General features: G+C 39.9%; 1 protein-coding gene across 8 annotated transcripts in view; it reads left to right on the plus strand.

The window, feature by feature from the left end:
• The window catches only part of POU2F1 (POU class 2 homeobox 1), a 101,281-nt gene that overhangs the window by 43,330 nt on the left and 34,676 nt on the right, over positions 1 to 23,275 (plus strand). For 4 of the 8 annotated variants that reach the window (XM_081199632.1, XM_081199633.1, XM_081199638.1 and 1 more), the window contains exons 2-4: positions 9,088 to 9,156; positions 16,512 to 16,606; positions 21,352 to 21,405. In XM_081199632.1, coding sequence (XP_081055758.1) covers positions 9,088 to 9,156; positions 16,512 to 16,606; positions 21,352 to 21,405 — 218 coding nt within the window. Of the gene's footprint in view, positions 1 to 4,350; positions 4,415 to 8,606; positions 8,681 to 8,731; positions 8,793 to 9,087; positions 9,157 to 16,511; positions 16,607 to 21,351; positions 21,406 to 23,275 lie in introns of those variants that run through there. The other 4 variants (XM_081199639.1, XM_081199634.1, XM_081199635.1 and 1 more) reach the window with 4 other exon arrangements.

A 23,275-nucleotide genomic window follows, 5' to 3' on the forward strand; every position in this document is an offset into this window, starting at 1 on the left:
TCATACTTTATGGTTGCCTACCAAACCCCAGGCTAGCACAGTAGTGCTAGATGTTATAGGACCCTGGAAAATATCAGACTACACTCCTGTGCTAATGCAGTTCCAAGAACATCTGCATCTGATTTATTCAAATCTCTATAAGTTCATTACTTCCCTTTTGACCAAGGTTCATGAATAACATCCACAAGCCTTTCAGTAATATTTTGTCATGAAAGACTATAGGAAATACATGGACAGTAAGATACAGATGAACGATGTTAAACAAGCAATAGCCAGTTTGTTTTTTTTATAACATTTTATTTGGTTTTCACAATAAAAAGGTTTAGACAAATGCAAAAAACGAAGACAATACAAAATTATAAAATACAAAAATACACACATTAAGCACAAAAAAAGAAAAAGGTACAGTTATAAAATACAAAAATACAGACATTTAACACAAAAAGAAAAAACAACACATATAAAAAGACAAAAATTCCCTCTTTCTTAGTTTCTCCTCTTTGATTAACTTATTTTCCTGACTTCCTCTCGTCTCCCATTTTTGTATCCCTTTTAAAAATTGGTTCAGCAAATTCATCTCCTGTAAGTCTATCTGTTACTGATCCAATCTTACGTTTTACCTTGTTGCTAAAACCCCTGCAATTCATTTCAATGTCCTCAGCATTCAAAAATTTTACAATATTTCTGCAAATACATTTTAAATTTCCTCCAATCTTCTTCCACCGACTCTTCTCCCTGATCTCGGATTCTCCAGTCATTTCCGCCACAAGCAATAGCCAGTTTTAAAGCCCACAAATCTCCAGGATCTGATGGTCTCTGAAGTGATTGGTGTTTTTTTTAAAGATTCAAGAACAACATATTATACAAAATCCCTTATTCCTGGTTCTGTTCGTGGATTATAGTAATTCCAGAAGGATTTGAATGATGTTCCTTCATAACTTCAGCTTTTTATTTAGAAACTTGACTGTAAAATATTTACTGCAATTAATGGCAACTCATCTCAATAATATTATTTCAAACTCAGACCAGTCAAGATTTATAAAAGAGAGATAAATATAATAGCCAATCAAGGAAAGTATAGATTGAATAATACATAGTAGATGTGCAGAAACCCCTTGTGTATTTGTGCTTTGGATACATAGAAAGCATTTGATTGTGTTGAATGGCTTTTCTTGTGTGAGTGTTTAGAAGTTTCGAATGGGTCCCTTTTCTCTCAAGTCATTGCACTTTATACAGCCTTCTCCGTGGTGGTGCCTATGAATCACTTCAGCTCAGAACTATTCAAAATCTCCAGCATTACAAAGGTAGGTTGCTCTCTATCACCCTTGTTTGTTTTTGACCCTCAAACCATTATCTCAAAAAGTTGAACTTTAATTTTGTTAACAGGAAAGTTCAAGGAGATTAAAACCTGGGAGACCACTCCCCCTCCTCAAAAAGCAACTCTTCTCAAAGGCTATATAACTTGTTAGAAGATAATTTTATGACAGGTCTTGTTGGCCTCAAATCTATAAAGGAGAAATCACTGAAAAGAATAAACAATCTGCAACGAAACACAAAGAACACTATAAACCAATCTACAGTAATGCAAGATATTCTTAAATTGTTCCAACAGTAGTACGGTGGTACCTCGGGTTACATACGCTCCAGGTTACATATGCTTCAGGTTACAGACTCCGCTAACCCAGAAATAGTACCCGGGTTAAGAACTTTGCTTCAGGATGAGAACAGAAATCGTGCAGCAGTGGCGCGGCAACAGTGGGAGGCCCCATTAGCTAAAGTGGTGCTTCAGGTTAAGAACAGTTTCAGGTTAAGAACGGACCTCCAGAACAAATTAAGTACATAACCAACAGTACCACTGTAGTAGTACCTGGATCGTCTTGTAAGGATGTTGTAAAGCAGGTCAGCGGAGTGCTGACGAGGATGTCGGATATGGTGACAATGTGCATTGGGGAAGCACTTTGGGATGGTGTTTTAGAGATTGAAACCAGTGCTTTTGGGGGGAGGGTACACAGTACTGGCACCTTTCCTCCCTCAAATGTTAAAAGTGTGGCACTTACTGTAACAACTTCATACCAGCACCTTATATATTAGTTCTCGAAGCTACCAACATGAGTTTGACCAAACTGCAGGAGGCAGTGGAAGAAGGGAGTGCCTGGCTTGCTCTTGTCCATGGGGTCACGAAGAGTCGGACACAACTGAACAACAAATACACACACACACACACACACACACACACACACAAGTGCACTGATTAAAATTATTAAGTATTGGGTGGTTAAGTATTGGGTGGTTTAAGTTTTAATTGATTAAATATGCATATGAATTAAGCATTTTAAAGAAGGCAACCAAACATACATGTAGCAGCAAGCAGCATTTTGAAAGATGCCTTCCTTCTTGTATCGAGAGGAGAGTTGATGTCTCTCCTAAAGTGGTGACAGGCATCCATAGCTTTTCTCTGTTACTTGTGCTTAAACTATGTGGTATTTAATCAATTAAATATCCTCTTTTCAATTAAAGTGGCCCATGTAATGAACAGAATCCTGCAACCCATGTAGAAAACTGAGCATATTTTGTAGGCCCTGCAAATTGTGAACTAGAAAGCCACAGGATTTTTTTAGTCTAGACTTTGACAGGTCTGCTATATCACCTCTGAGTATTCTGCTGGCTATGACTTTTGCTATCTCTCCGGCATTGTGACTTGGAAATTGTAATGGGCGATAAGAATCAAGAAAATACTGGGTGTGTGCTGGATTCGAGCTAGCAGACAATTCTTTTTCTGTTGCCTTCTAGTTAAAATGAATTTTAGAATCTATGAAATTCAACTGTTACAACTTCCTTTCTAGATGCAATGATTTTTCACCATGGATGAGAAAACATTTAATTATTTTTTTTAAAAGGGACTTTCCTTCACACCAGTCGCCACTAAGTACCAACAATCAACTGCTCTTTTGATTTCTGAAGAGCAACTAGATTATGCAATGTGTAACATTCCAGTCCCTTGTTCTGCTTTTGAATGATCCATGCTTTTTAAAAATTGCAGCAGATAGCTTTAGAAGAGTTTACCTCATCATTTTGTTGGGCCCTTTTGTGGGGGAGAAGTCTTCACATGACCATTAATTTCCCTTCTGACATTTACTTTCTAATCACAGAGTCTCAAATTACTCTTATACAATCTTTGTACAAGAGTTTCTGAGTAGCCCTGATGATTCAAGAAGTACAGTTGTAAAATACAGTTTACTATAAAGACTATTTATTTAGGAAGACTGTTTATTTAGAAATACAATAATAAATAAGTCAGACTATTTATTTAGGAATTAATGTTATGTACATATACAGGTACATATAAATTAGGAGCCAGCAGTTCTAGATAACAGCAACTTACAGGTACAGGGAGTGAGAATGGGCAAATATTATTTGTTACATCTACCAGTGTTGGACTACCTTTGCAAAACAGCAAACATGAATTGCTTCCTATATGCTGCCTAAAGTTATGTGGCTTCTCCTTGTATACAATTATGTGTGAGAGACTGTTAAATTATAGCATAACACATTTGGAAAAGATCACGTAAATGTGCAAGTAGTAGTTAAGACAGGTTTGTGTTCAGCTCCTACCTTGCTAATTGTTTTCTTGGGATTATTTGGATTCTGTAGAAAGCTTTTCCAAATCTCCTTTATTACTGAAGTCATTGTTGCCAGCAGGAATAAGATTAAAGGTGCTTAAGTCTGTAGAGTTGTTTCTAATTTGTATATGTCATTTCAGTGGCATTTTAACAGAATTTTGTCTTGCCTCTTTCCCCTCCCTACTTCCCCATGGTACTGTGCTCAAGTTAGGTCTGAGAAGCAAAGCTATTGGAAGAAATTTCATTTTGTTCCCTAATTATTATGCTGGCACTTGGGAGATAATTTTTCCCTTCATGCACTGCCAATTAATATGCAAATGAGCTGATAAATATTTATATCATGATTTAAATTATGCAGGGAGCGCTTTCAGTGTACTCTGCAAATGAATTGTTCATGGACTTCAAAGTGCTGGCTGCTGTGCTTAACGAGGGGAGATTTGCATAAGGCCCTAATCAGGCGCATACTGATTAAGCTTCATTATGGAAACTGCCAGCTGCAATCTTTGTTTCTATTTTATTAAAAAAGGGGAACTTTTCATGCTTCAGTCGCCTTGACAATGTCAGACACAGCTAGTAGGAGAGACTAAAACTCTACAGAGCAACTGAAGTTTCTCTGTTCAGTTGAAGATTGCTATGGTGTAACTGAAGTTGTATTTCCTATCCCTACCCCTCCCTTTCTTCTGTTAAAAGTAGTAGTGTAGGTTTTTTATTTTAGAAATCCCCCCCCTTCCTTGGACTATCTGAATCTGCAGAGGACTGCACAGCAATGCTGGACTGCAGCGACTACATTCTAGGTGGGTAGTACCAGTTCAACTGACTCTTGCAAGCGTGTAATATGGAAATAGTGGTTGTTGGATTGACTATGCAGTGGCATAATCGCATATGCAAGACTAAGGGAGGCATTTATTTGAAAGGGTGAGGACTACCAGCGATGTGGTGGCAAGTGCCTCCTCCGTTCTTCATTTTTTTTCTGTGTTCAGGAAAATCTTGTTCTTTATTTTTGGATAGAATGGAGTTGTCCTTCAGTTTCAGTGTCGTCTAATGCAGAAGCTTTGATATTTCAATCTTAAAAAGCATTTGATTTTGGAAAGAAATAGGAACTTCATTTAATGTGTCTGTTTATGTAAAACTGCATAGGGGTGAGAGTCTTCTGCCATAACTTCCTGGCCTGACCAGATCATTCTAAGTTGGGTATATTTGTGTGGGTGTAGGTGATATAAAGCCACACTGTTCAATGTTTAATAGGAAGCAAGCACTGCTAATATCACTGCTGATACCGTTACAAGAAGTATTGCATATGGCTACTAGTGTTCTGGCAGTTGAAAAATATGCTTTTAAATTAATTTTGCAAATATGTTTTTAAGGTTTTGCAAATTTTATCCTTTATCATCAGGCCTTAGAATTTTAAAAATCATAATCTAAGGATTTAGACTACGCTTACTTTAGAAATGTAAAATTTAATGTGATTTTTGCTTCAAGATACACAGCTTTTCCCTCCATATATGCCGCTTTTAACAATGCTGTATAGAGGAATCCTAGCAAATGACACCTTCATCTTAGTGTGAACAACAGTAGCTGAATTTAAAGGGTTTATCAGTTCTAAGAAATCCACCCTCCCCCTATATATTTTGAAATGCTGATAATTTTAATGCTGACTGGCCTTGATATCTGTTAAAATGCTAGTAAGAATGGATCTAGATTCTAGAAACTCATCAGGATGTGACCTCAGCACTGCACCTGGTGCTTTCAATCTATGCTTCAGTTTGCTGTGTGTACTTTAGATTATGGCAGTGTTTTAGTGTCATTGTTACAAATTAAGCCTTATGCTGCTTGTGAAAGAAAGGAGGAGGAAATGGCAGTCTCTATAAGAATTAAAGAGAAAATTTATTTGAACATCCACTAGCCAAATTAACTTGTAGATAGTAGATTTTGCCTATTTCATCACTAATCCATTCCTTGTGTTTTTGTGTGTGTGCTGCAGATCATTGAAATTAATTTACTGGATCAGATCAAGTTCCAGCTAATCTAGTATTTTGTTCTTAGCAATTGTCAACCACATGTGTTTGGATGTTGACAAGCAGATCATCAGAGTAATAGCCTCTTCTGCTGCTTGTCCCTAGCACATGATATTCACAGGTATACTACCTCTGTCATGGAGGTTCAGTTTCACTGTTGTGACTAATAGCAATTCATGAGTCTGTCTTCCATGAATTTGTATAGTTCCTCTTCATATCATCTTAAACTAAAGGTTGCCGTTATATCTTGTGGTTGTGAAAAACTCTTGACAGGCTGACATATTGCACGCTGGCTGGGACCGATGGGATCTGTAGTCCAAAACATCTGGATGGCAACCAGGTTGGGAAGGCTGTCCTAGGCGATGGGATGAAATGTTTATCTTGTTTTGAAGCATGATTAGCATATTTAACAATACCTTCTTTAATGATACAACAAAAGAGGCATTAAATTTATTTTGCTTCCAAATATGAACCCATGGAGTATAACCCTTCTATGGTCACAACAGGGATAGCTCACGTCAATAAATCAGACTTTTAATCTCATGGTTCTGTGTTCGAGTCCCACATTGGTAGAAGATTCCTGCATTGGAGGAGGTTGGACTAGATGACCCTCATGGTCCCTTCCAGCTCTACAATTCTATGAACTTCTGACTATCCCTTACATATATCCAACATCTTTTAACTTACAAAGCCTCCAGTATAGCCTTATGAAACCAGCTCATTATTGCTGCTGTTTTTAAACATAGTATACTGTTGTTATGTACCAATGCTTATTATGTACAAATTCTTAGCAGACAGATATGGAATAAAGCATTTTTGAAAGATGCCAAATGGACTCTAAAAAGAAATTGTACTGTGTGCTGTGGCACTGCGGAGGTTTTTAGCCTTCATATTTATAATGCAAGTATTTTCAATAAGAGTTGATGGCACATATGTACTCATTTTTTTTAAAAAAAACTATTGATTACTTCATTACTCTTCCAGGTTGTAATCATCAAGAAGCTGATATTGTATAGGAAATGGAATTAATTAGCTTCAAATTAACCTTGCTCTCCTGTTGGAGAACTGCTGTATACTGGGGAATATCCAGGGATATGACTCCCTGTTATGCAAATAACTGCATGCATGATGCAACAGGAAAAGATTCTGCATTGTTGGTGGAGCAGTAGCTGCTGAAGTAATCTTTCCTACCTGCCTACTGTTTCTGAGGCTTGACTGGTGCAAATGTCTTTAAGAAATAGGATATGACAAATGGATTTCTTTTGCAGCACTTCTTAATAATACTTTCCCATCTATACTGTTACCCTAACCTCTGGCATATGTTTTAACTCTAGCATCAGCTAAATTGTAAAGAATGCAATAATGTATTCTTCACTGCCAAATTCCATTGTTAAATGCTTTTCTGTAAACATCAGTGATTTAGTTTCAACAGGTGAAATCTGACAATCGGAAATGTTGAAGGGGGTTCTTTCTGCTATTGCTAATTATGAGCAGAGCTGGGGAAATCCTCGATTGCTTGTTACATGGGGGAATATCTAAAAATTTGAAGTACTTTCTTGCCTGGATTATGGCTATAGTGTATTTAGGAAAGGCAACAAATTATTTTGACTATATTAATTTAGTCAGGTTTCTGGTGCTTAACTTTCTTTCCTCTTCTTTCGCTTTCCTCTTATAGTCCAGTCTTCTCTGGATTTGGTCGTTGCTCACAATTTTATTCTATTTTTTGGCATATTGGTTTGCTCATTCCCATGATCTGTTGCCATCTGCCACAATATATGTATTCATCTGTCTCACCACCTTTGTAGTTTTGGATCTGCCAGCCTTGCTAGTGAATATTTGCTGTAATTCTAATGTAGTACCCCGTCTCCTTGTTTCTATTGATGGCTGTTCTTTTAGTATGGCAACTTAAATAGATTTTTTCTATAACTAACTACTATTTAACTCTAGTTTCTTCAGTAGCCTTTTAGAAAAGTCTGGGAGAATGTTCAAACCAGTTTAAGGTTGTGTGTTGTGAGATTTGTCATCCATTTTGATGTGAATAGTTAACTAGTGCACCAAAACTGGGAGCCATTACCTTTGTGAAAATTCATGATGTGAAAAAATCCACATAAACTGAGTCACAATCCAAGTGAGCATCCAAATACAGTGGTTATTCCTCTGCATTACTTTCAACAGGATGTGTATATCAGTTTGATGGCAGCTTTCACAACTGTGGTGCCCTCTTTTTCATGCTTAACCCCACCCCCAAATCACTCAGCAAGAGGTCAGGTGAACAATGGTTGTGAACAGGCACAGAAAATAGCTGCAAAAGAAAGGAAGGTGGTGCTTTTCATGAAACACCCCCCCCCCGAAAAGGTAACTTTTACAACAAAAATTGAATTTTACAAAAATTAATTACAGTGTTCCAAGGGAGAAAATTAATTGAACGTTTTGTGTCCTATTTTTACAAAATATTCAACAAGAGTCCACATGGGTTGTAGTAATTAAAAACTCAGAGGCTTATCCCAGTTGGAGAAGACCAAGAGTGGGTGGTATTCTGTAATGAGAATAAATCTGTTGGCATCAGCAATGGCTTTTTTTCAGTACCATACTAACAAGCATCAGTTTAGTTTCAAAAGGAGTTTGATACGACTATAACCAAAAGCACAGTGAATGATAAGACTAGGACCTGTCAAAATTGTTTTCAGTGGTTTAGATTATTTTTGCCGCTTATTATCAGCAGCCTTTCATCCCCCAGCCTCCATTTTTAAATCCTGTTTCAGAAGTCTTAACAGATAAGGTGGGTCTCTCCTTTTGCCAGAACTACGTCTTGTAAAGAGTTTATTGCTGTTACATTGCCTTTGTATTGCCATTGCACAGTGACATCACCATGCTGTTCCTGGTCTGATACAATGAATTATATATACCCTGAACACCATCATGCACCATCATATTCAGTTTAGCATAGTGATGTAATCACATAGTGGTAGCATGGAAGTCTCATGGCAACATGCCTGTGTACTGTTTAGAAAAGGATCTAGCAGCACCACTGGAAACACCTATAGGGTGGGTGAGGAGAGGCAGATCAGAGGTCTAAGCAGAACTTTGGGAAATTTTATAAGAATTCAGACAAAAATTATGATAATAATCCAAATGAAATTTTAATACAATCCTTCAGGTTTGGACACTATTTTTTCTAAATGTAGCAAACATAATTGGTCTGTTTTTATGAAGCACCTCAAGTACGCCTTTTTCAATTAGCTTTTTGACTATATCCAATATATAGTATTTTACAGTGATACATTGCTGTGTCCTAATTTCCTTTTGATATTTCAGGGTCCATACCCATCAGTTGAGTTTGGTCAGTTTATAGTGCCCCCTGTTCACCAATATAAAATGTTCTGTTTTGTGCTGTAAAGAGGACGGTGTGAGTAGGATTTTTAAAACCATATTTTCTGTTGCTTCTAATGCAGACTCAAGAATGAACACTCCGTCAGAAAGCAGTAAACCTGTAAAAATGGAGAGTGGTGATGGGGACACAGGTAAGAATAAAATAATGGTGTGATGAATTCATGGATTTGGAACGGACAATTTTATTCTGGTCTGGTTTTATAATACATTGAAGAATGGTATGTTACAGTAAAATCCTAACTGGGTCTTACTCCCGGGTAAGTTGGGTTAGGGTTGCAGCCTTAGTAGTGTTTTCTAAGTATATGAAACAGCACTTACTTCTTAGTTCTTTACTCAGTGTTTGTTTTGTATGGGACCTATACATTGGTACTGTGTAAATGGGGACTAGTAATTATCATAGATACTGTGTCCTGGAGCCTCCAAGCAAAGAGCTGGCCTTAGCAGGTCCCCTTTTCATATTCTTTCTTATCAAATCCCCATCTCTGAATTTTCTTCTTGCACTAGAGAGACTGTTCTATCTAGGAAGCAGTCAGCATTCTGTGACACTGGTCAGCCACTTCCTGGCACTTTTGTGTTGCTGATAGGGATGAAAACACCACTATCTATGGAGTAGAAGCTGGGTACAAGGAGCTACTGATCTGCTGTGACTTAAGGGCTAGATATTCCCAGTATCTTTTTTCCTAGTACAGCTACCAGGTACTCATACTGGTGTATCTGTGTTAGAGCTCCTGATGTTTTATTTTCCTTATGACTTCTTAATTGGCCCTTTCTTCAATATTGTAGTTGTCACAGCTCATTCATTAAGCAGGATACCTTCGTCTTCTTCCCTGGGGATCATGTAACCTTCTAAATATGAATAAATATACCCTGCCTCTTGACCCTAAATGAATTCAAGATGGTGATATGAAATTCTGTGGCTGCTTATGACCTTAACCTATCACAGAAGTGCATCCCAAAAAATTTTGTTGAAGACATTGGTGTCCTTTGAAATATAAAATGATTAGCTTTTACAGAAACTGACACAGTATTGAGGTGTTGTGATATGAGTTCATAAAGGGTAATATCTACTTTCTGCAATTTCCATACATTTGGATGGGGCCCTAATTTTGTGTGCACATCTGTTACCATCGTTGAGTTTGCAGAGCCATCTGTTCTTGTATGTCCTCTCCATGCTTCCAGTTCTTTCTCACATTGTAACTCTGTCCCCTATTTCCGTTGAGCATACGGCATACCATTTTCCCCTGGATGACAGCCACTTTCTCATTTCATAGTAATTCCATTTCAATGTGGTTTTTGCATTTTTAATCTTTTTGTACCAATACAGGCTAGATAAGAAAGATATTTTATTTTTATTTCATTAAATTTATGCACCACTTGATTGTGAAAAACGCTGAAAGCAGTTTACAAGAAGATATAAGTATTAGTTAATCTCTTTATGATACATTTGAAAACAGGTTTTACAGGTAGTTGGTTCATTGAGAAAATGTTATCCTTTTATAAATGAGTTTGCAGTAATTTTGTCTGTAGTTAACAACTGTGGTACTCCTTCATCCATTATCATAAACATTATTTTTCAATATTCACATCCTGAGTAAAATGAACAAGAAGCCATGATTCCAGGAAAGCAGGCTCCCACCTCATTCTAACCTGTTTACTCACAAATATGTCTCACAATATTCTGTTGGACTTTCTTCCTGTGTGTTAGGATTACAATTTAAACATATTTATGATGAGGTCATTGGTGTTGCAGAAATACTTTCAACTGCAAGAATGATTGAATTGGGAAATAAATGTTGGTTGTTTGGGACTAATTTCCTGAAATGCACCACCACCACTGGTTAGGAGAAAATTTGTTTGAACATTTTTCTGGAATGATATTAATTCAAGAAAATTGTAGTTTTGAATTCAATCTACAGTGGTGCCTCGGAAGACGAAAAGAATCCATCCAGCTCTTCGTCTAGCGGTTTTTTTCGTCTTGTGAAGCAAGCCCATTGAAGGATTAGCGGATTAGCGCTATTAGGGGCTTTTAGAGGCTTTTAGCGGCTTATCTGCTGATCAGATCAGATCAGCTGATAAGCGGTTTAGCGCTTTTAGCGGCTTATCTGCTGATCAGATCAGCAGATCAGCGGCTTAGCGCTATTAGCGGCTTTTAGCTGCTTTTAGCGGCTTATCTGCTGATCGGATCAGCTGATAAGCGGCTTAGCGGCTTAGAAAAAGGGGGGGAAGGGGAAAAAAACCAGCAGGAACTCGCAAGACATTGTCGTCTTGCGAAGCAAGCCCATAGGAGATTCGTTTTGCGAAGCACCTCCAAAACGGAAAACTCTTTCGTCTAGCGAGTTTTCCGTCTTGCGAGGCATTCGTCTTGCGGGGCACCACTGTACTAATGCTCTCCTGGTTTGGTTTGAGTTTCTGTTAAGTATATGCTTAAGGCAAACAAATGTACATTGGTTTTTCTGCTTTTGTTATCTTGAAATATTTTGAGATTGGTTTGAGATTACAAATTGAACCTTCCCACTGGCCAAGTTAGCAATTTTATAAATATTGTTGAGAAAAGCCTTTTGATGTATTACAAAGACTTGTAGTCCATACATTTAGCTGCTCCTGAATCATCCTAGGATTGGATGAACAATTGTCAACAATCACATATGGTGTTCACTTTGCATTTGTGACAACTTTTTACATTCATTGAGAATGATATAGAAGATGCATATCTAGACATGACCAGCCCTAAATGTGAACTACATGAATATTTACAATCTAATTCTAGAGTTATTTTAGTGTACTCACTGTAGGGGGTTCTTTTAGGGAAGAACTACATGTCATAAGTGTCATGAGGCTGCTGTGCCTCCACCCCCCATAAGATATAGTACAACATATGCCTTGCCCTCTTGTCATTACGTTGTGTGTGATCTTTGTACGGATGTTAACTAACAATGTGGAGTTGGAACAGAAAAATGCAGAGCAATAACCTCAGAACAAGGGAGGTTGTTGTATTTGTTATGCAAGGTAGGAGGGAGGATTCAACCTAGCACTGCTGTTTTGGCAGCAGCCAATTTCTCCCTTAGTGCAGCTGCCTCTGCTCTGTTATAGTTTATATATTACTTCTGAAGCATTCAGTGCAGGGATGAGGAGGGGGGCCCTTCAGCTAGAGGATTGCATTCTGTTGTAGGCAGCCTTCTAGGGGCTACATGCCACTGGTGGACAGAAGGCAAAAGTGAGAAGTGCCCAGATACCACTATTACCTTTTTGCAGTAGGCTATGTCCAAGCCTTACAAAGTTGGAGGTTTGCACATAAACACAGACATTTTCCGTCCAGGCATGCAAAACCCACTATCGTAGATCAAGGTCATATTCCAGACAACTTGAAAGTACTTGAGGATAGTGCAAAATAAGGATTCGGCAGGGTCATGACATAAGAAATGTCCCAAGGGCCAGGTAGAGCCTGAGGGACAATATTTGGTCCCTGGGTCTGAAGTTCCCTGTCAGATATAGAAGCTGGAAGAGCTGGGTTTGGCTGCTGAAATCCCCCACCCCTAGTCTAGTGTAATGTAAGGCAGCCTGATTGGTCAGCAGATTATTCAGCTCTGAGAAATATATTTTCTCCTCCCTTCAGTCCTTGAAAGTATCACCACCATTGATGTTACTCGTTGAGTTGAATTGTGACTGATTCATAACTTTCTACCCAGGCTCAAATAGACTGGGCTAGTAAGAATTAAGCTGCAAAAGGAGAGGGGGGAGAAAAGGTGGAAACATTGCTAAGTCTTTCCTTGAAATTAGCTGTAGAAGTATTATGGGACTAGGAAATGTTATTTCCCCTCTTTCCCCTACCTGTTTACCTGTTATTGTCCTAACTGGTACGAACACAGCTGAAAAGTTACATAATTGTTATGCATCCTTCTTTGATTTAAAGTGCCAATTGAAGTGTGAACATAGACACAATCTCTAGGACCAGTAGCAATGCCCTGATTATAAAACTCCCTCCTTTCTCATATAAGGTTTGTGGAAACTCTGTTGAGGATTTTGCACCAGCTGAAGACTCAATTCTTCAGCAGATCGTTGTTCATTCTATCTATATGTATTTTGCACTGATTTTAATGTAATCAATACTGGGGTGGCTTTGGCAATAAAGAACTGGTAATAGCCTATTTTATTTATTTAAAATATTTATCTGGTAGCATTATGCAGGTTGAATTCTGCCCATGGGCCTTCAGTTACCAATCCCTAGTTCAATGGGGAAGCGAGAAGGTATACACAGGGCTTTTTTTCAGCCCAAACTGACCGGAAATCAGTTCCGGCCCCTCTCAGGTGGGCACCATTGTCATTATAAGAGAACAAGGGAGGCGTTCATGGTGAGTTGCTCTTTTTCTAGAGAAATAACACTGTGTATAATGTTGCTTTTACAGCTGTGTACTGTGTAGGAGAGATTTCAGCCAGTTTTCTAGAGCTGTTTGATATTATTTACCAAGGTTGTAAGAGCCAAGATGGTTCAATAAATTGTAGTTATCTTCTGGTGGCCATGATGGAAGATTGGCATTATGTCAATTTAACTGCCTTTTAGGTTGCATCCACATGATTATGATTGCTGCTAGGAAAGCTTGGGGCTGTATTCAACTAAATCATTGCACTAGCAATGCTTCTAGCATAACCAGAAACCCCCTCCTCCACCTGCCCCTTCCCCAGATCTTCTCTGAAGAGTCAGGAGAACTCCCAAAATGGGGTGTGTGGGAGGAAATGGTAGTTAATTCTGTCAGGTAAGCAGCAATGTCCTAATTTAAATACAACCCCAAGTAGGTTATTCTTTTTATCTCCTAAAAGCAGCAGTCATCAATGGAGCAGGAACCCCCACATCATTGGACAACCACCACACACAGCTTTCTAACTAGTAGTCTCAGAGCCTGTGGGATTCCAGAGGGGAAGACACTTTTTAGAATGTTGTGCAACACAAGGTTAGGTGAAAAGCTGTGGCTTAATACTTATTACTGGTCCTCCAGCTAGATCCAGTTCCCTTCCTCTTCTTTAGTAGGTCAAATGATAGAATTATAATTCTATACCAGTGACTGATACATTAAACTTCTAGGGTGATACCCTTAGCCCATTGTTTTCATAAGTTTACTCTGTGTATGACTTGGTTGGCTATTACCCCAGTCTTTGTTTCCATAGAATAATTCCACAGAGTTGTACTTTCTAAATCAGTGTAATTTAAAAACTGATTATTTAGCACATTAATACCAAGCATCACTAGTATGTCCTAATTCTTGAAATCATTGCAGTTTTTTATAGGCTCTGGCCAAATGTTCCTAAGGGAAATTCCCTGCTCGTTGCTCCGATATATTGCCATATATTTGGAAGGAGGAAGTGGACCTGCAACAAAAATTGTTTCATTGCTGTCTGCAGCTATTCAGCATTCCAGTTATGCCTCTTTCCAGGATACTCTTTTGCATCCCACCAACCACCCAATTTTCTGTTCTCCCAACATTCAGCCAGTATCCTCTGCAGTATCCTGAGCATTTTCAGAACTCATTACACTGTCTTAGGGGGCAGGGGAATTTGAGTTCTCCCAAGTCTGTAAGTCGTCCTATGCATAGATGCATGAGGTCCAACACTCCGACAATTGAGATCACTATTATAATACATTATTACAATCAGATTTTTAATTTTTAAAAATGTTATTAGTATCCTGGGTTTAAGGCATAGCAACTTACATAATATTGACTCTTCCTTTATCAAAACAAGCACAGTATGAAGCCAAATAATACAGTGAACAGGGTTTTTTAAAATAAACATACCTGGATGTGGACAAAGTGCATGGATTGGTCAGCATGACTGCTTGCACTCTGGACCTTTGCCCCTCTTGGCTGATAAAAACTAGCAGGGAGGGGACAGGGAGGTGATTCTTGCCTCCCTTTGAGAGGGTGTGGTCCCTGTCGACTTGAGGGAGACAGTGGTAAAACCACTTCTCCAGAAACCCTTCCTGGATTCAGAAATTACTGGTAGTTACTGGTCAGTTGCCACTACCCCTTCTTGGGCAAGGTTCTTGATCAGGTAGTCATAGATCAGGTCCAGGCACTCTTGGAGGAAACTGATTTTCTAGCTCCATTTCAATTGGGGTTTCTGCCCAGTTTCAACACAGAAACAGCTTTGGTTGCCCTGTATAATGACCTATGTCAGGAGAGAGACAGTGAATATGTTAATTCTTCTGAACCTCTCAGTGGCTTTAATAACATCGACCACGGTATCCTTCTGGAGCAGCTCTCTGAGTTTGGGGTGGATGGCACCACCACTTTGTGGTGGTTTGGGTCCTACTAGAATAGTGTTTCCAGAAGGTAGTCCTTGGGGAGTGCTCTTTGGCCCTGTAGAGCCTTCAGTGCAGGATTCTCCAGGTTTTGATTTTATTCCATATGCTGTTTAACATCTACACAAGTGGGGTCATCAGAGTTTTGGAGTTCATTGTCAGCAATATGCTGATGACACACAGCTGTACTTCTTTACAGGTGTAGCAGTGGATGTGCTGGACCATTGTATTGCCTCAATAATAGAGTGGATGAGAGCCAATAAACTGAAACTCTATCTGGATTAGACTAAGGCACTGTTAGTGGGCAGTTCCATAGACTTGAGGGTGGGAGGTGACCTGCTCTTGTGTACATCTGGATCCATTGTGTCACTTGAGGCTCAGGTGACCTTGGTGGCGCAGAGTGCCTTCTATCCACTTTGGCTAGTGGCTCAGCTGTGCCCCTTTCTGGACAGGGATAGCCTGACTTCTGTCTCTGGTAACCTCTAGAATTGGAATAACAGTATTGGAACAAAACCCACCCTCCTCTTCCTTCTGAAGGCATGAGGTCGGATTACACCAGAGCTTACATATTGTCATAGTCTATATCATTTATGTAGTGACAACATTCAATACTATTTTTGCTTCCATGCTGTCTCCGTCTTACATTGTTAGACATAAGCCAACCTTTTAGCTTTTCCCTGTCACATTTTGGATGATCCAGCATCATATTGAACTTAAGCTCAGCAATGCTAAATTCTTAATCTCTTTCCATTCCTCTTATCCTTTTCTCCCTTAACCCCAGTGGTATTCTTTATTCATGTTCTTTTCAAGCCCGTAATTTGGGTGCCCATGTTAGATTTTGTTTTATCCTTTTCTTCCAGTATTTACTCTCATGCTAAACTTGTCATTTTCATCTTTATAACATTTCTAAATCTTTCTAATAGAGCCTTAGCCCCTTTTCTCTCCCCCCCCACACCATAACACGTGTCTTGATTCTACTTGATTCTACATGTCTTGAAGGTACTGCCAGTTGATTGTTGAGCCCAGGGGGGCGATAAGGTGAAAAGGTGGTGACTTAGGTTTATTGGCCCTGAATTACTGCTCTTGCTGACACGTAGATAAATTGGCAACAAAGGTGTGAATGAATCTACAGATTTTTCAGACTTGACTTTTGAGGGGAATTTTAATAGAATATATCTTTCTTTGCATCCCCAGGCACACAGACAAATGGCCTGGACTTTCAGAAACAGACTGTGCCTGCCGCGGGGGCAATATCTACAGCCCAGGCCTTCCTTGGACACCTTCATCAGGTAAATATTTGTTTCTTTTTATTCTGAAATTTGGAAGGTAATATAAATGGTTTCTCTCTCTCCGCACTATGTCGGCAAAACCAGAAACAACAAAGTAGTGCAAGGTTGGTGTCTTCTTTTGGAAGTATGCATAGAGGCTACCAAAGCTTTAGAAAGAGCAGCAGTGTCTTCTATCTCAACATAAGAAAGGATGATTTACAGGCCCTCTGAGTAGGCCCACATTGCACAGTGTCTCATATGGCCATTTAGAGGTCTTTGTGACCTAAAACATAATTTCACAGTACATGGACATTTTTTGTACAACTGGATAATAGATGGGACCAGTTGACCGTATGGGACTAGTAGGCTACTTTCAATTGGGTTTCCAAAGAATCAAAGCTATCATTCTATGTGTCAACCTGTATGGTAGGCATATCTGGAAATAGAGCTTGTTTTCACCATTCTATGTCTGTATTTCTATTTTCTTCTGAGAAATGTGAATATTCTTACCTAGGAGGAGCAAGAGCAATCCATTTCTTTAGAGCTGGAGTGAGAAACGTTTTTCAGCCCGAGGGCCATTTTCCCTTAATGGGGGTTGCATGTCATTGGCAAGTAGGCCTACAGGCAGATGTGGGTAGAGACAAAGTGGGTGGAGCAATTGATGGGACTCTTACCTTCACACAGCAGGCAACTTTCCAGCCACACAAAAGCCCGTGGTTTCACATCCACCCCACCCATTGACCAATATCATTCATTCTGGCAAACGAGAGGCATGGACAGACTTCATTATACATTATAGCCAGGCAAAAGCAGTTCAGGAGGCTGTAGGTAGGTTTGGGTATTTGTGGCCTGGGCAGAGTTCTGCAGTCCTTTCCTCAGAGTACAGTGGTACCTCTGGTTAAGAACTTAATTTGTTCCAGAGGTCCATTCTTAACCTGAAACTGTTCTTAACCTGAGGTACCACTTTAGCTAATGGGGCCCGCCACGCCACTGCCGGGCGATTTCTGTTCTCATCCTGAGGTAAAGTTCTTAACCCGAGGTCCTACTTCCGGATTAGTGGAGTCTGTAACCCAAAGTGTTTGTAACTCAAGGTGTTTGTAACCCGAGGTACTACTGTACTTGGAAGTATACATGCCTGCTGATTTCCTGACAAAACTTGAAAGCCATCTAATCTGAAAGGACTGTGACTAATGTGTTTTCTGTCTTAGATTTTGACTCAATAAGAGTCTTTCAAGCTTGGGGAGGGAAGAGGGAAGCAACTGAGAATCCCAGCCCTTTGTCCACCTCCTCTGCCTACTCATTTGTCCATCACAGCATCTACTGACATGGTAGAGGCAAGTTAGGTTTCCAAGTCCTGCTGCTTCTCCTCCCTAAACAAAACATTGTTTCCAGGCTCTGAGAAGCAGATGAAAAATGTTTCCATTCCCCACCCATCTCAGGTGTTGCATTTGAAGTAGGGAAGAGCAGCTTACGTAGTGCTCTGTGTTGCCTCTTTCCCTTTTGAATCTGGTGCTTTGGGTTTTTGTTTTTGTTTTAGTGATGATGAGAAACATTGGTCCACCATAACCTTGGAGTTGCCTGAAGGAGGGGCATACCATTCTTCCCATAAGTTCCTGTTGTGGGTGTAGGCAGGTTTGTTGTCCCCAAATTGGTTTATACTCTTCTTCATAGGAATGAATGGCAGCCGTTTACGTATATACCCAGGCTAGGTAGCACATAACCACTAGGGAACATTGGACCTACTATGCCCTGAGAGAAAGCATCAAACAGGAAACCCAGGCCAAGAAGATAGTTGCATCTGCTCCCAAAGTCAGCTTGTGAATGTTTTGTACTGCTTGCTTATGTTTAATATCTTAAATTGCAAACCACCCTGGGCAGCTTGGTCAAAAGGCAGTATATAAATGCAATAAATAAATACAGTAGAAAAGAACAGTATGAACTTATGGTTACCATGAAGGCGAAACACCACAGAGATAAAAACATGTTTCCTGCTAGTTCCAATGTCTTAAGAGGTCAGATATGATCCCTTATTAACCGACACCAAGACTTCAGCTTATCTGTACAATTTGAAGTCAGTAGGAACCATTTGAAGGCAGATCTAGCTATGTTCTACACATGTCAGGTGTGCCTTAATCACTTTCATATTGTGTTACTTGCATTTGGCATGGGGCTGCCTATGAAAAGTATTCAGAAATCAGTTGGTGCAAAATGCCAAAGGTTTCCCCCCCACCCCAGGTAACTTCTGCTTTATTGGCTTCCAGTTCCTTTCAAAGCCCATTTTAAAAGTGCTGGTTATTGCATTAAGAGCCACTAATAAAGCCAGTGCTGTTTCATTGCACTTAGGTTTGAGTAGTGAAATATTTTTCTTCGCATCATTTAAAATTTATTTGCTGTGCTGCTTGATGCTGCTGTATAAATTGTGTGCTTTGTTATGTTGTTTCCATTGTTGCTGGTGGTGCTTAGCAGCCTTGGGGAATAAAAATAAATAAAAGAAAATATTTGCATAGTCTCACTCTTTCATCTTTCTATGCTTGCCTTGGTTCCTATAATGTTCCTTAATGTGGAGTGTGCTTGCATTGTGTGTGTGTGTGTGTGTGTGTGTGTGTGTGTGTGTGTGTGTAGAAAGAGGAAAGTAGATAGGCTGGTGAATGGTGATGCCGACATGATGGCCGTAATATGCACAGACCAAGATGATAAAGGGTCTGGAAACCTAGCTTTATGAGGAACAATTGAGGGAGTTGGGTATGTTTAGCCTGGTAAAGAGGAGACTGAGAGCAGATATGACAACTATCTTCAAATATATAAAGGAAGATGGAGTAAGATTGTTTTCCCCTGCTAAAGTGGTTAGGGCCCAAACAAATGGCTTCAAGTTACAAGAAATGAACTAAACATCAGGATAAACATTCTGACAGTAGGAGCTGTTGGACAGTGGAACAGGCTTTTTCAGGAGGTGTTTGACTCTCCTTCCTTGGATATTTTTAAGCAGAAGTTGGGTGGTCATCTGTCATGTATTATTCCTGCATCACAGGGGGTTGGAAGAGATAAACCTCAGGGTTCTTGCCAATTCTGCAGTTCTTTGATTCTATAACACTATTCATGCATGCCTTTCACATATCATTATCACTCATGCACAGTCCAACAGTTGACCCAATGGTTTGACCCTCTCGACCAAACATCTGCCTGTCAAGAGTGTACACCACCCTCTGCCCCTAATTCTTGCATGCTGACTAATTTTGAAACTTAAAAGGCCGTTTGTAAACCTTCTGTACCCCTGAGCAGCTAAACCCTGAGCAGCGTTTATGTCGAGCAGCTGAAGCTAGTCTCCTTATGGCCAATAGCTTATAGAGTTTTCGAAGTCAGCAACACATATTTACTGAAAGTTGTTCTATTTTCTCAAGCTTCTCTGATTCAGCCACTACTTTTATTTAATACTTCGTTCATCTCTTTATCAAAAAATTCTAAAAGATAACATACAGCTGCCTTTGACTTTAGCATGCTATATTTCTTAAATCTCAAGTGCCAGGGTATAATGAATCTAGAACTTTGAAGTGGCTACTGTGTTTATATGTTCATCTTGAGTTGGCAGTTTCCCATGGTAAAACAAGCCAGAGTCACCTTATCATTCCATCCCTGTGCAGTATTTTTTATTTTTTTTATTTTGCAAGGCACTATTTACAGCAGAAAGTTTTTGCTTTGGAGCAACTTCAGCTCAGGCTTTGGTTAAAATGGGCTTTTAGGCCTTTGCAATCAGTACCTAAGAGGCCTTTGTTCATAAGCTTATGCTGCAAAAAGAGCTGAAAAGGCCAAAAACTGGTAGTTTATTAACCTAGCCAATTCTCTAAGACAGCTGTGCATGATGATGCTTTGGAAGCCTTTCTCTAATTAATATGGTTGCTATCTCAGAATACTACAGGGCAGAAGATTAAACTGGATGTTGGCACTGGAGATAGGAGCTTTTTTGGAGACAAATTGCCTGCTTGGTGACAGATGGCATGTTGTAATCTTGTAGAATCCAAACCCAGAAATGTAGGAACCATTTGAAGACATGGCATAACACTTCCTTGTATTGTTATTCTGCCTAGGTTATGCAAAAGGTAGTGTTGAATTAGTACTGTGTCACAGCTCATGGAGTGCAGACTAACAACATATCTGTTTTGGAATACCTTTTCATAAAAGTTACATTCCTTTTTTCTCACTTGACTTTCACCTTCAATATCTGGATAAACTGTGGCTACTCCCAAAAGCTTTCTGTTTGTAAAAAACTGACACTCAAAGTTAAGATTCCACCTAAAGATTTTAAATGGAGCAGGATAGTTCAGATACCTTGCCAAACCATGGCTTGTCATGATGCCTGTAGCACCACCAGCCATCAATCCATGGTTTGTGAATGTCCACCAAACCAGGATTTTTGAAAGGTTCATATACTCTGGTTTCTCTTCAGATCGTATAAATCCTTTGCCTTTTACTAAAGGATCTTTGAAGAGACCACTGTTTGGATAATATCTGGGGATTCTTGGGAAAGGCAGGAGGAGAAAGTAACCCCAAATAATTGTTTGTCTGAACCTCTGGAATGCAAATTATCATTTGGAGTATAACCTATAGTTAGGGCAAACCATGTTCTGGCATTAGATCAGAATCAATCATTATATTTTAAAATTCTAATTATCTCAGTGGTCTTTGGTGTTTCGAAAACTAGAGATACTTTCTTTTTCAGCTATTTTACTTCTCTCCAGTTTTGTGTTTTTAATAGTACATCATTTTTATAGGTTCAGCTCCCTGGATCAAGTTTACAGGCTGCTGCCCAGTCTTTAAATGTACAGGTAAGTGCTTTTGCGTCTGCATCAACATTTTTTTCTTTCTACTTTTCTTTTTGCAGTACCAATGGGAGAGTTTGGCAGCCATTAACAAATGTTGTTCAGTACAGAAGTCCTGTTTGACATTAAAAGATGTTTGAAAAACTCCCAAGAGTTAGAGCTGAAATAATTTGCTGCCAAGGAGTGTGGTGGAGTCTCCTTCTTTGGAGGTCTTTAAGCAGAGGCTTGACAACCATATGTCAGGAGTGCTCTGATGGTGTTTCCTGCTTGGCAGGGGGTTGGACTCGATGGCCCTTGTGGTCTCTTCCAACTCTATGATTCTATGATTCTAAGATGGTCAGCATGGCCTTACTTTAATCACTTCGGGTTTTTCTTTATAATAATAAAGATTTATAGTTAAAATCTGAAATTGGTTGCTCTTCTGTTCTCTGCAAGATGCAGCTGACTGCTTAAGCTTAATAATAATAATAATAATAATAATAATAATAATAATAATAATAATAATAATAAAAAATAATAAATTTATACCCTGTCAATCTAGCTGGGTTTCCCCAGCCACTCTGGGCTGCTTCCAACAAAATATTAAAATACAGTAATCCATCAAACAGTAAAAGCTTCCCTAAACAGGGCTGCCTTTAGATGTCTTTTAAAAGTCTGGTCGTTCTTGTTCTCTTTGACATCTGGTGGGAGGGCATTCCACAGGGCGGGTGCCACTACCGAGAAAGCCCTCTGCCTGCTTCCCTGTAACTTGGCTTCTCGCAGTGTGGGAACTGTCAGAAACATACTGGGAGCCATTGTAGGTCTTTCAAGACCGGTGTTATGTGGTCTCGGTGGCCTCTCCCAGTCACCAGTCTAGCTGCCGCATTCTGGATTAGTTGTAGTTTTCAGGTTACCTTCAAAGGTAGCCCCACATAGAGCGCATTGCAGTAGTCCAAGTGGGAGATAACCAGAGCATGCACCACTCTGGTGAGCAGTCCGTAGGCAGGTAGGATCTCAGCCTGTGTACAAGATGGAGCTGGTAAACAGCTGCCCTGGGCACAGAATTAACCTGTGCCTCCATGGACAGCTGCAAGTCCAAAATGACTCCCAGGCTGCGCACCTGGTCCTTCAGGGGCACAGTTACCCCATTCAGGACCAGGGAGTCCTCCACACCCGCCCGCCTCCTGTCCCCCCAAAACAGTACTTCTGTCTTGGCAGGATTCAAGCTCAATCTGTTAGCCACCATCCATCCTCCAACCGCCTCCAGACACTCACACAGGACCTTCACTGCCTTCACTGGTTCCGATTTGAATGAGAGGTAGAACTGGGTATCATCCGCATATTGATGAACACCCAGTCCAAACCCCCTGATGATCTCTCCCAGCAGCTGCATGGAGATGTTGAAAAGCATGGGGGAGAGGACAGACCCCTGAGGCACCCCACAAGTGAGAGCCCATGGATCTGAACTCTCATCCCCCACCACCACTTTTTGAACATGGTCCAAGAGGAAGGAGCGGAACCACTGTATAACAGTGCTTCCAGCTCCCAGCCCCTCTAGACAGTCCAGAAGGATGTTATGGTCAATGGTATCAAAAGCTGCTGAGAGATCCAGCAAAAGTAGGGAACAGCTCTCACCTTTTCCCTAGCTTGCCGGAGATCATCGCTCAGTGCGACCAAGGCAGTTTCAGTCCTATGATGAGGCCTGAGTCCCGACTGGAAGGTGTAGGATGCCTTAAAGCGTTATAATCTACTGCTTGCTGCCTTTCATTAAAATATTCAGGCAATGCATCAAAGGGGAAGGAAAATAGTATTATTGTGAAGTGGTGTCATTCTCTATGAGTGCTAAGGAACTAGGGTAGAGCATTCTTGAAACCCCCTAGAACATGCACCTAGTTAC

The sequence above is a fragment of the Podarcis bocagei genome, assembly GCF_964188305.1.
Source record: "Podarcis bocagei genome assembly, chromosome: 6".
Lineage (NCBI taxonomy): Eukaryota > Metazoa > Chordata > Lepidosauria > Squamata > Lacertidae > Podarcis > Podarcis bocagei.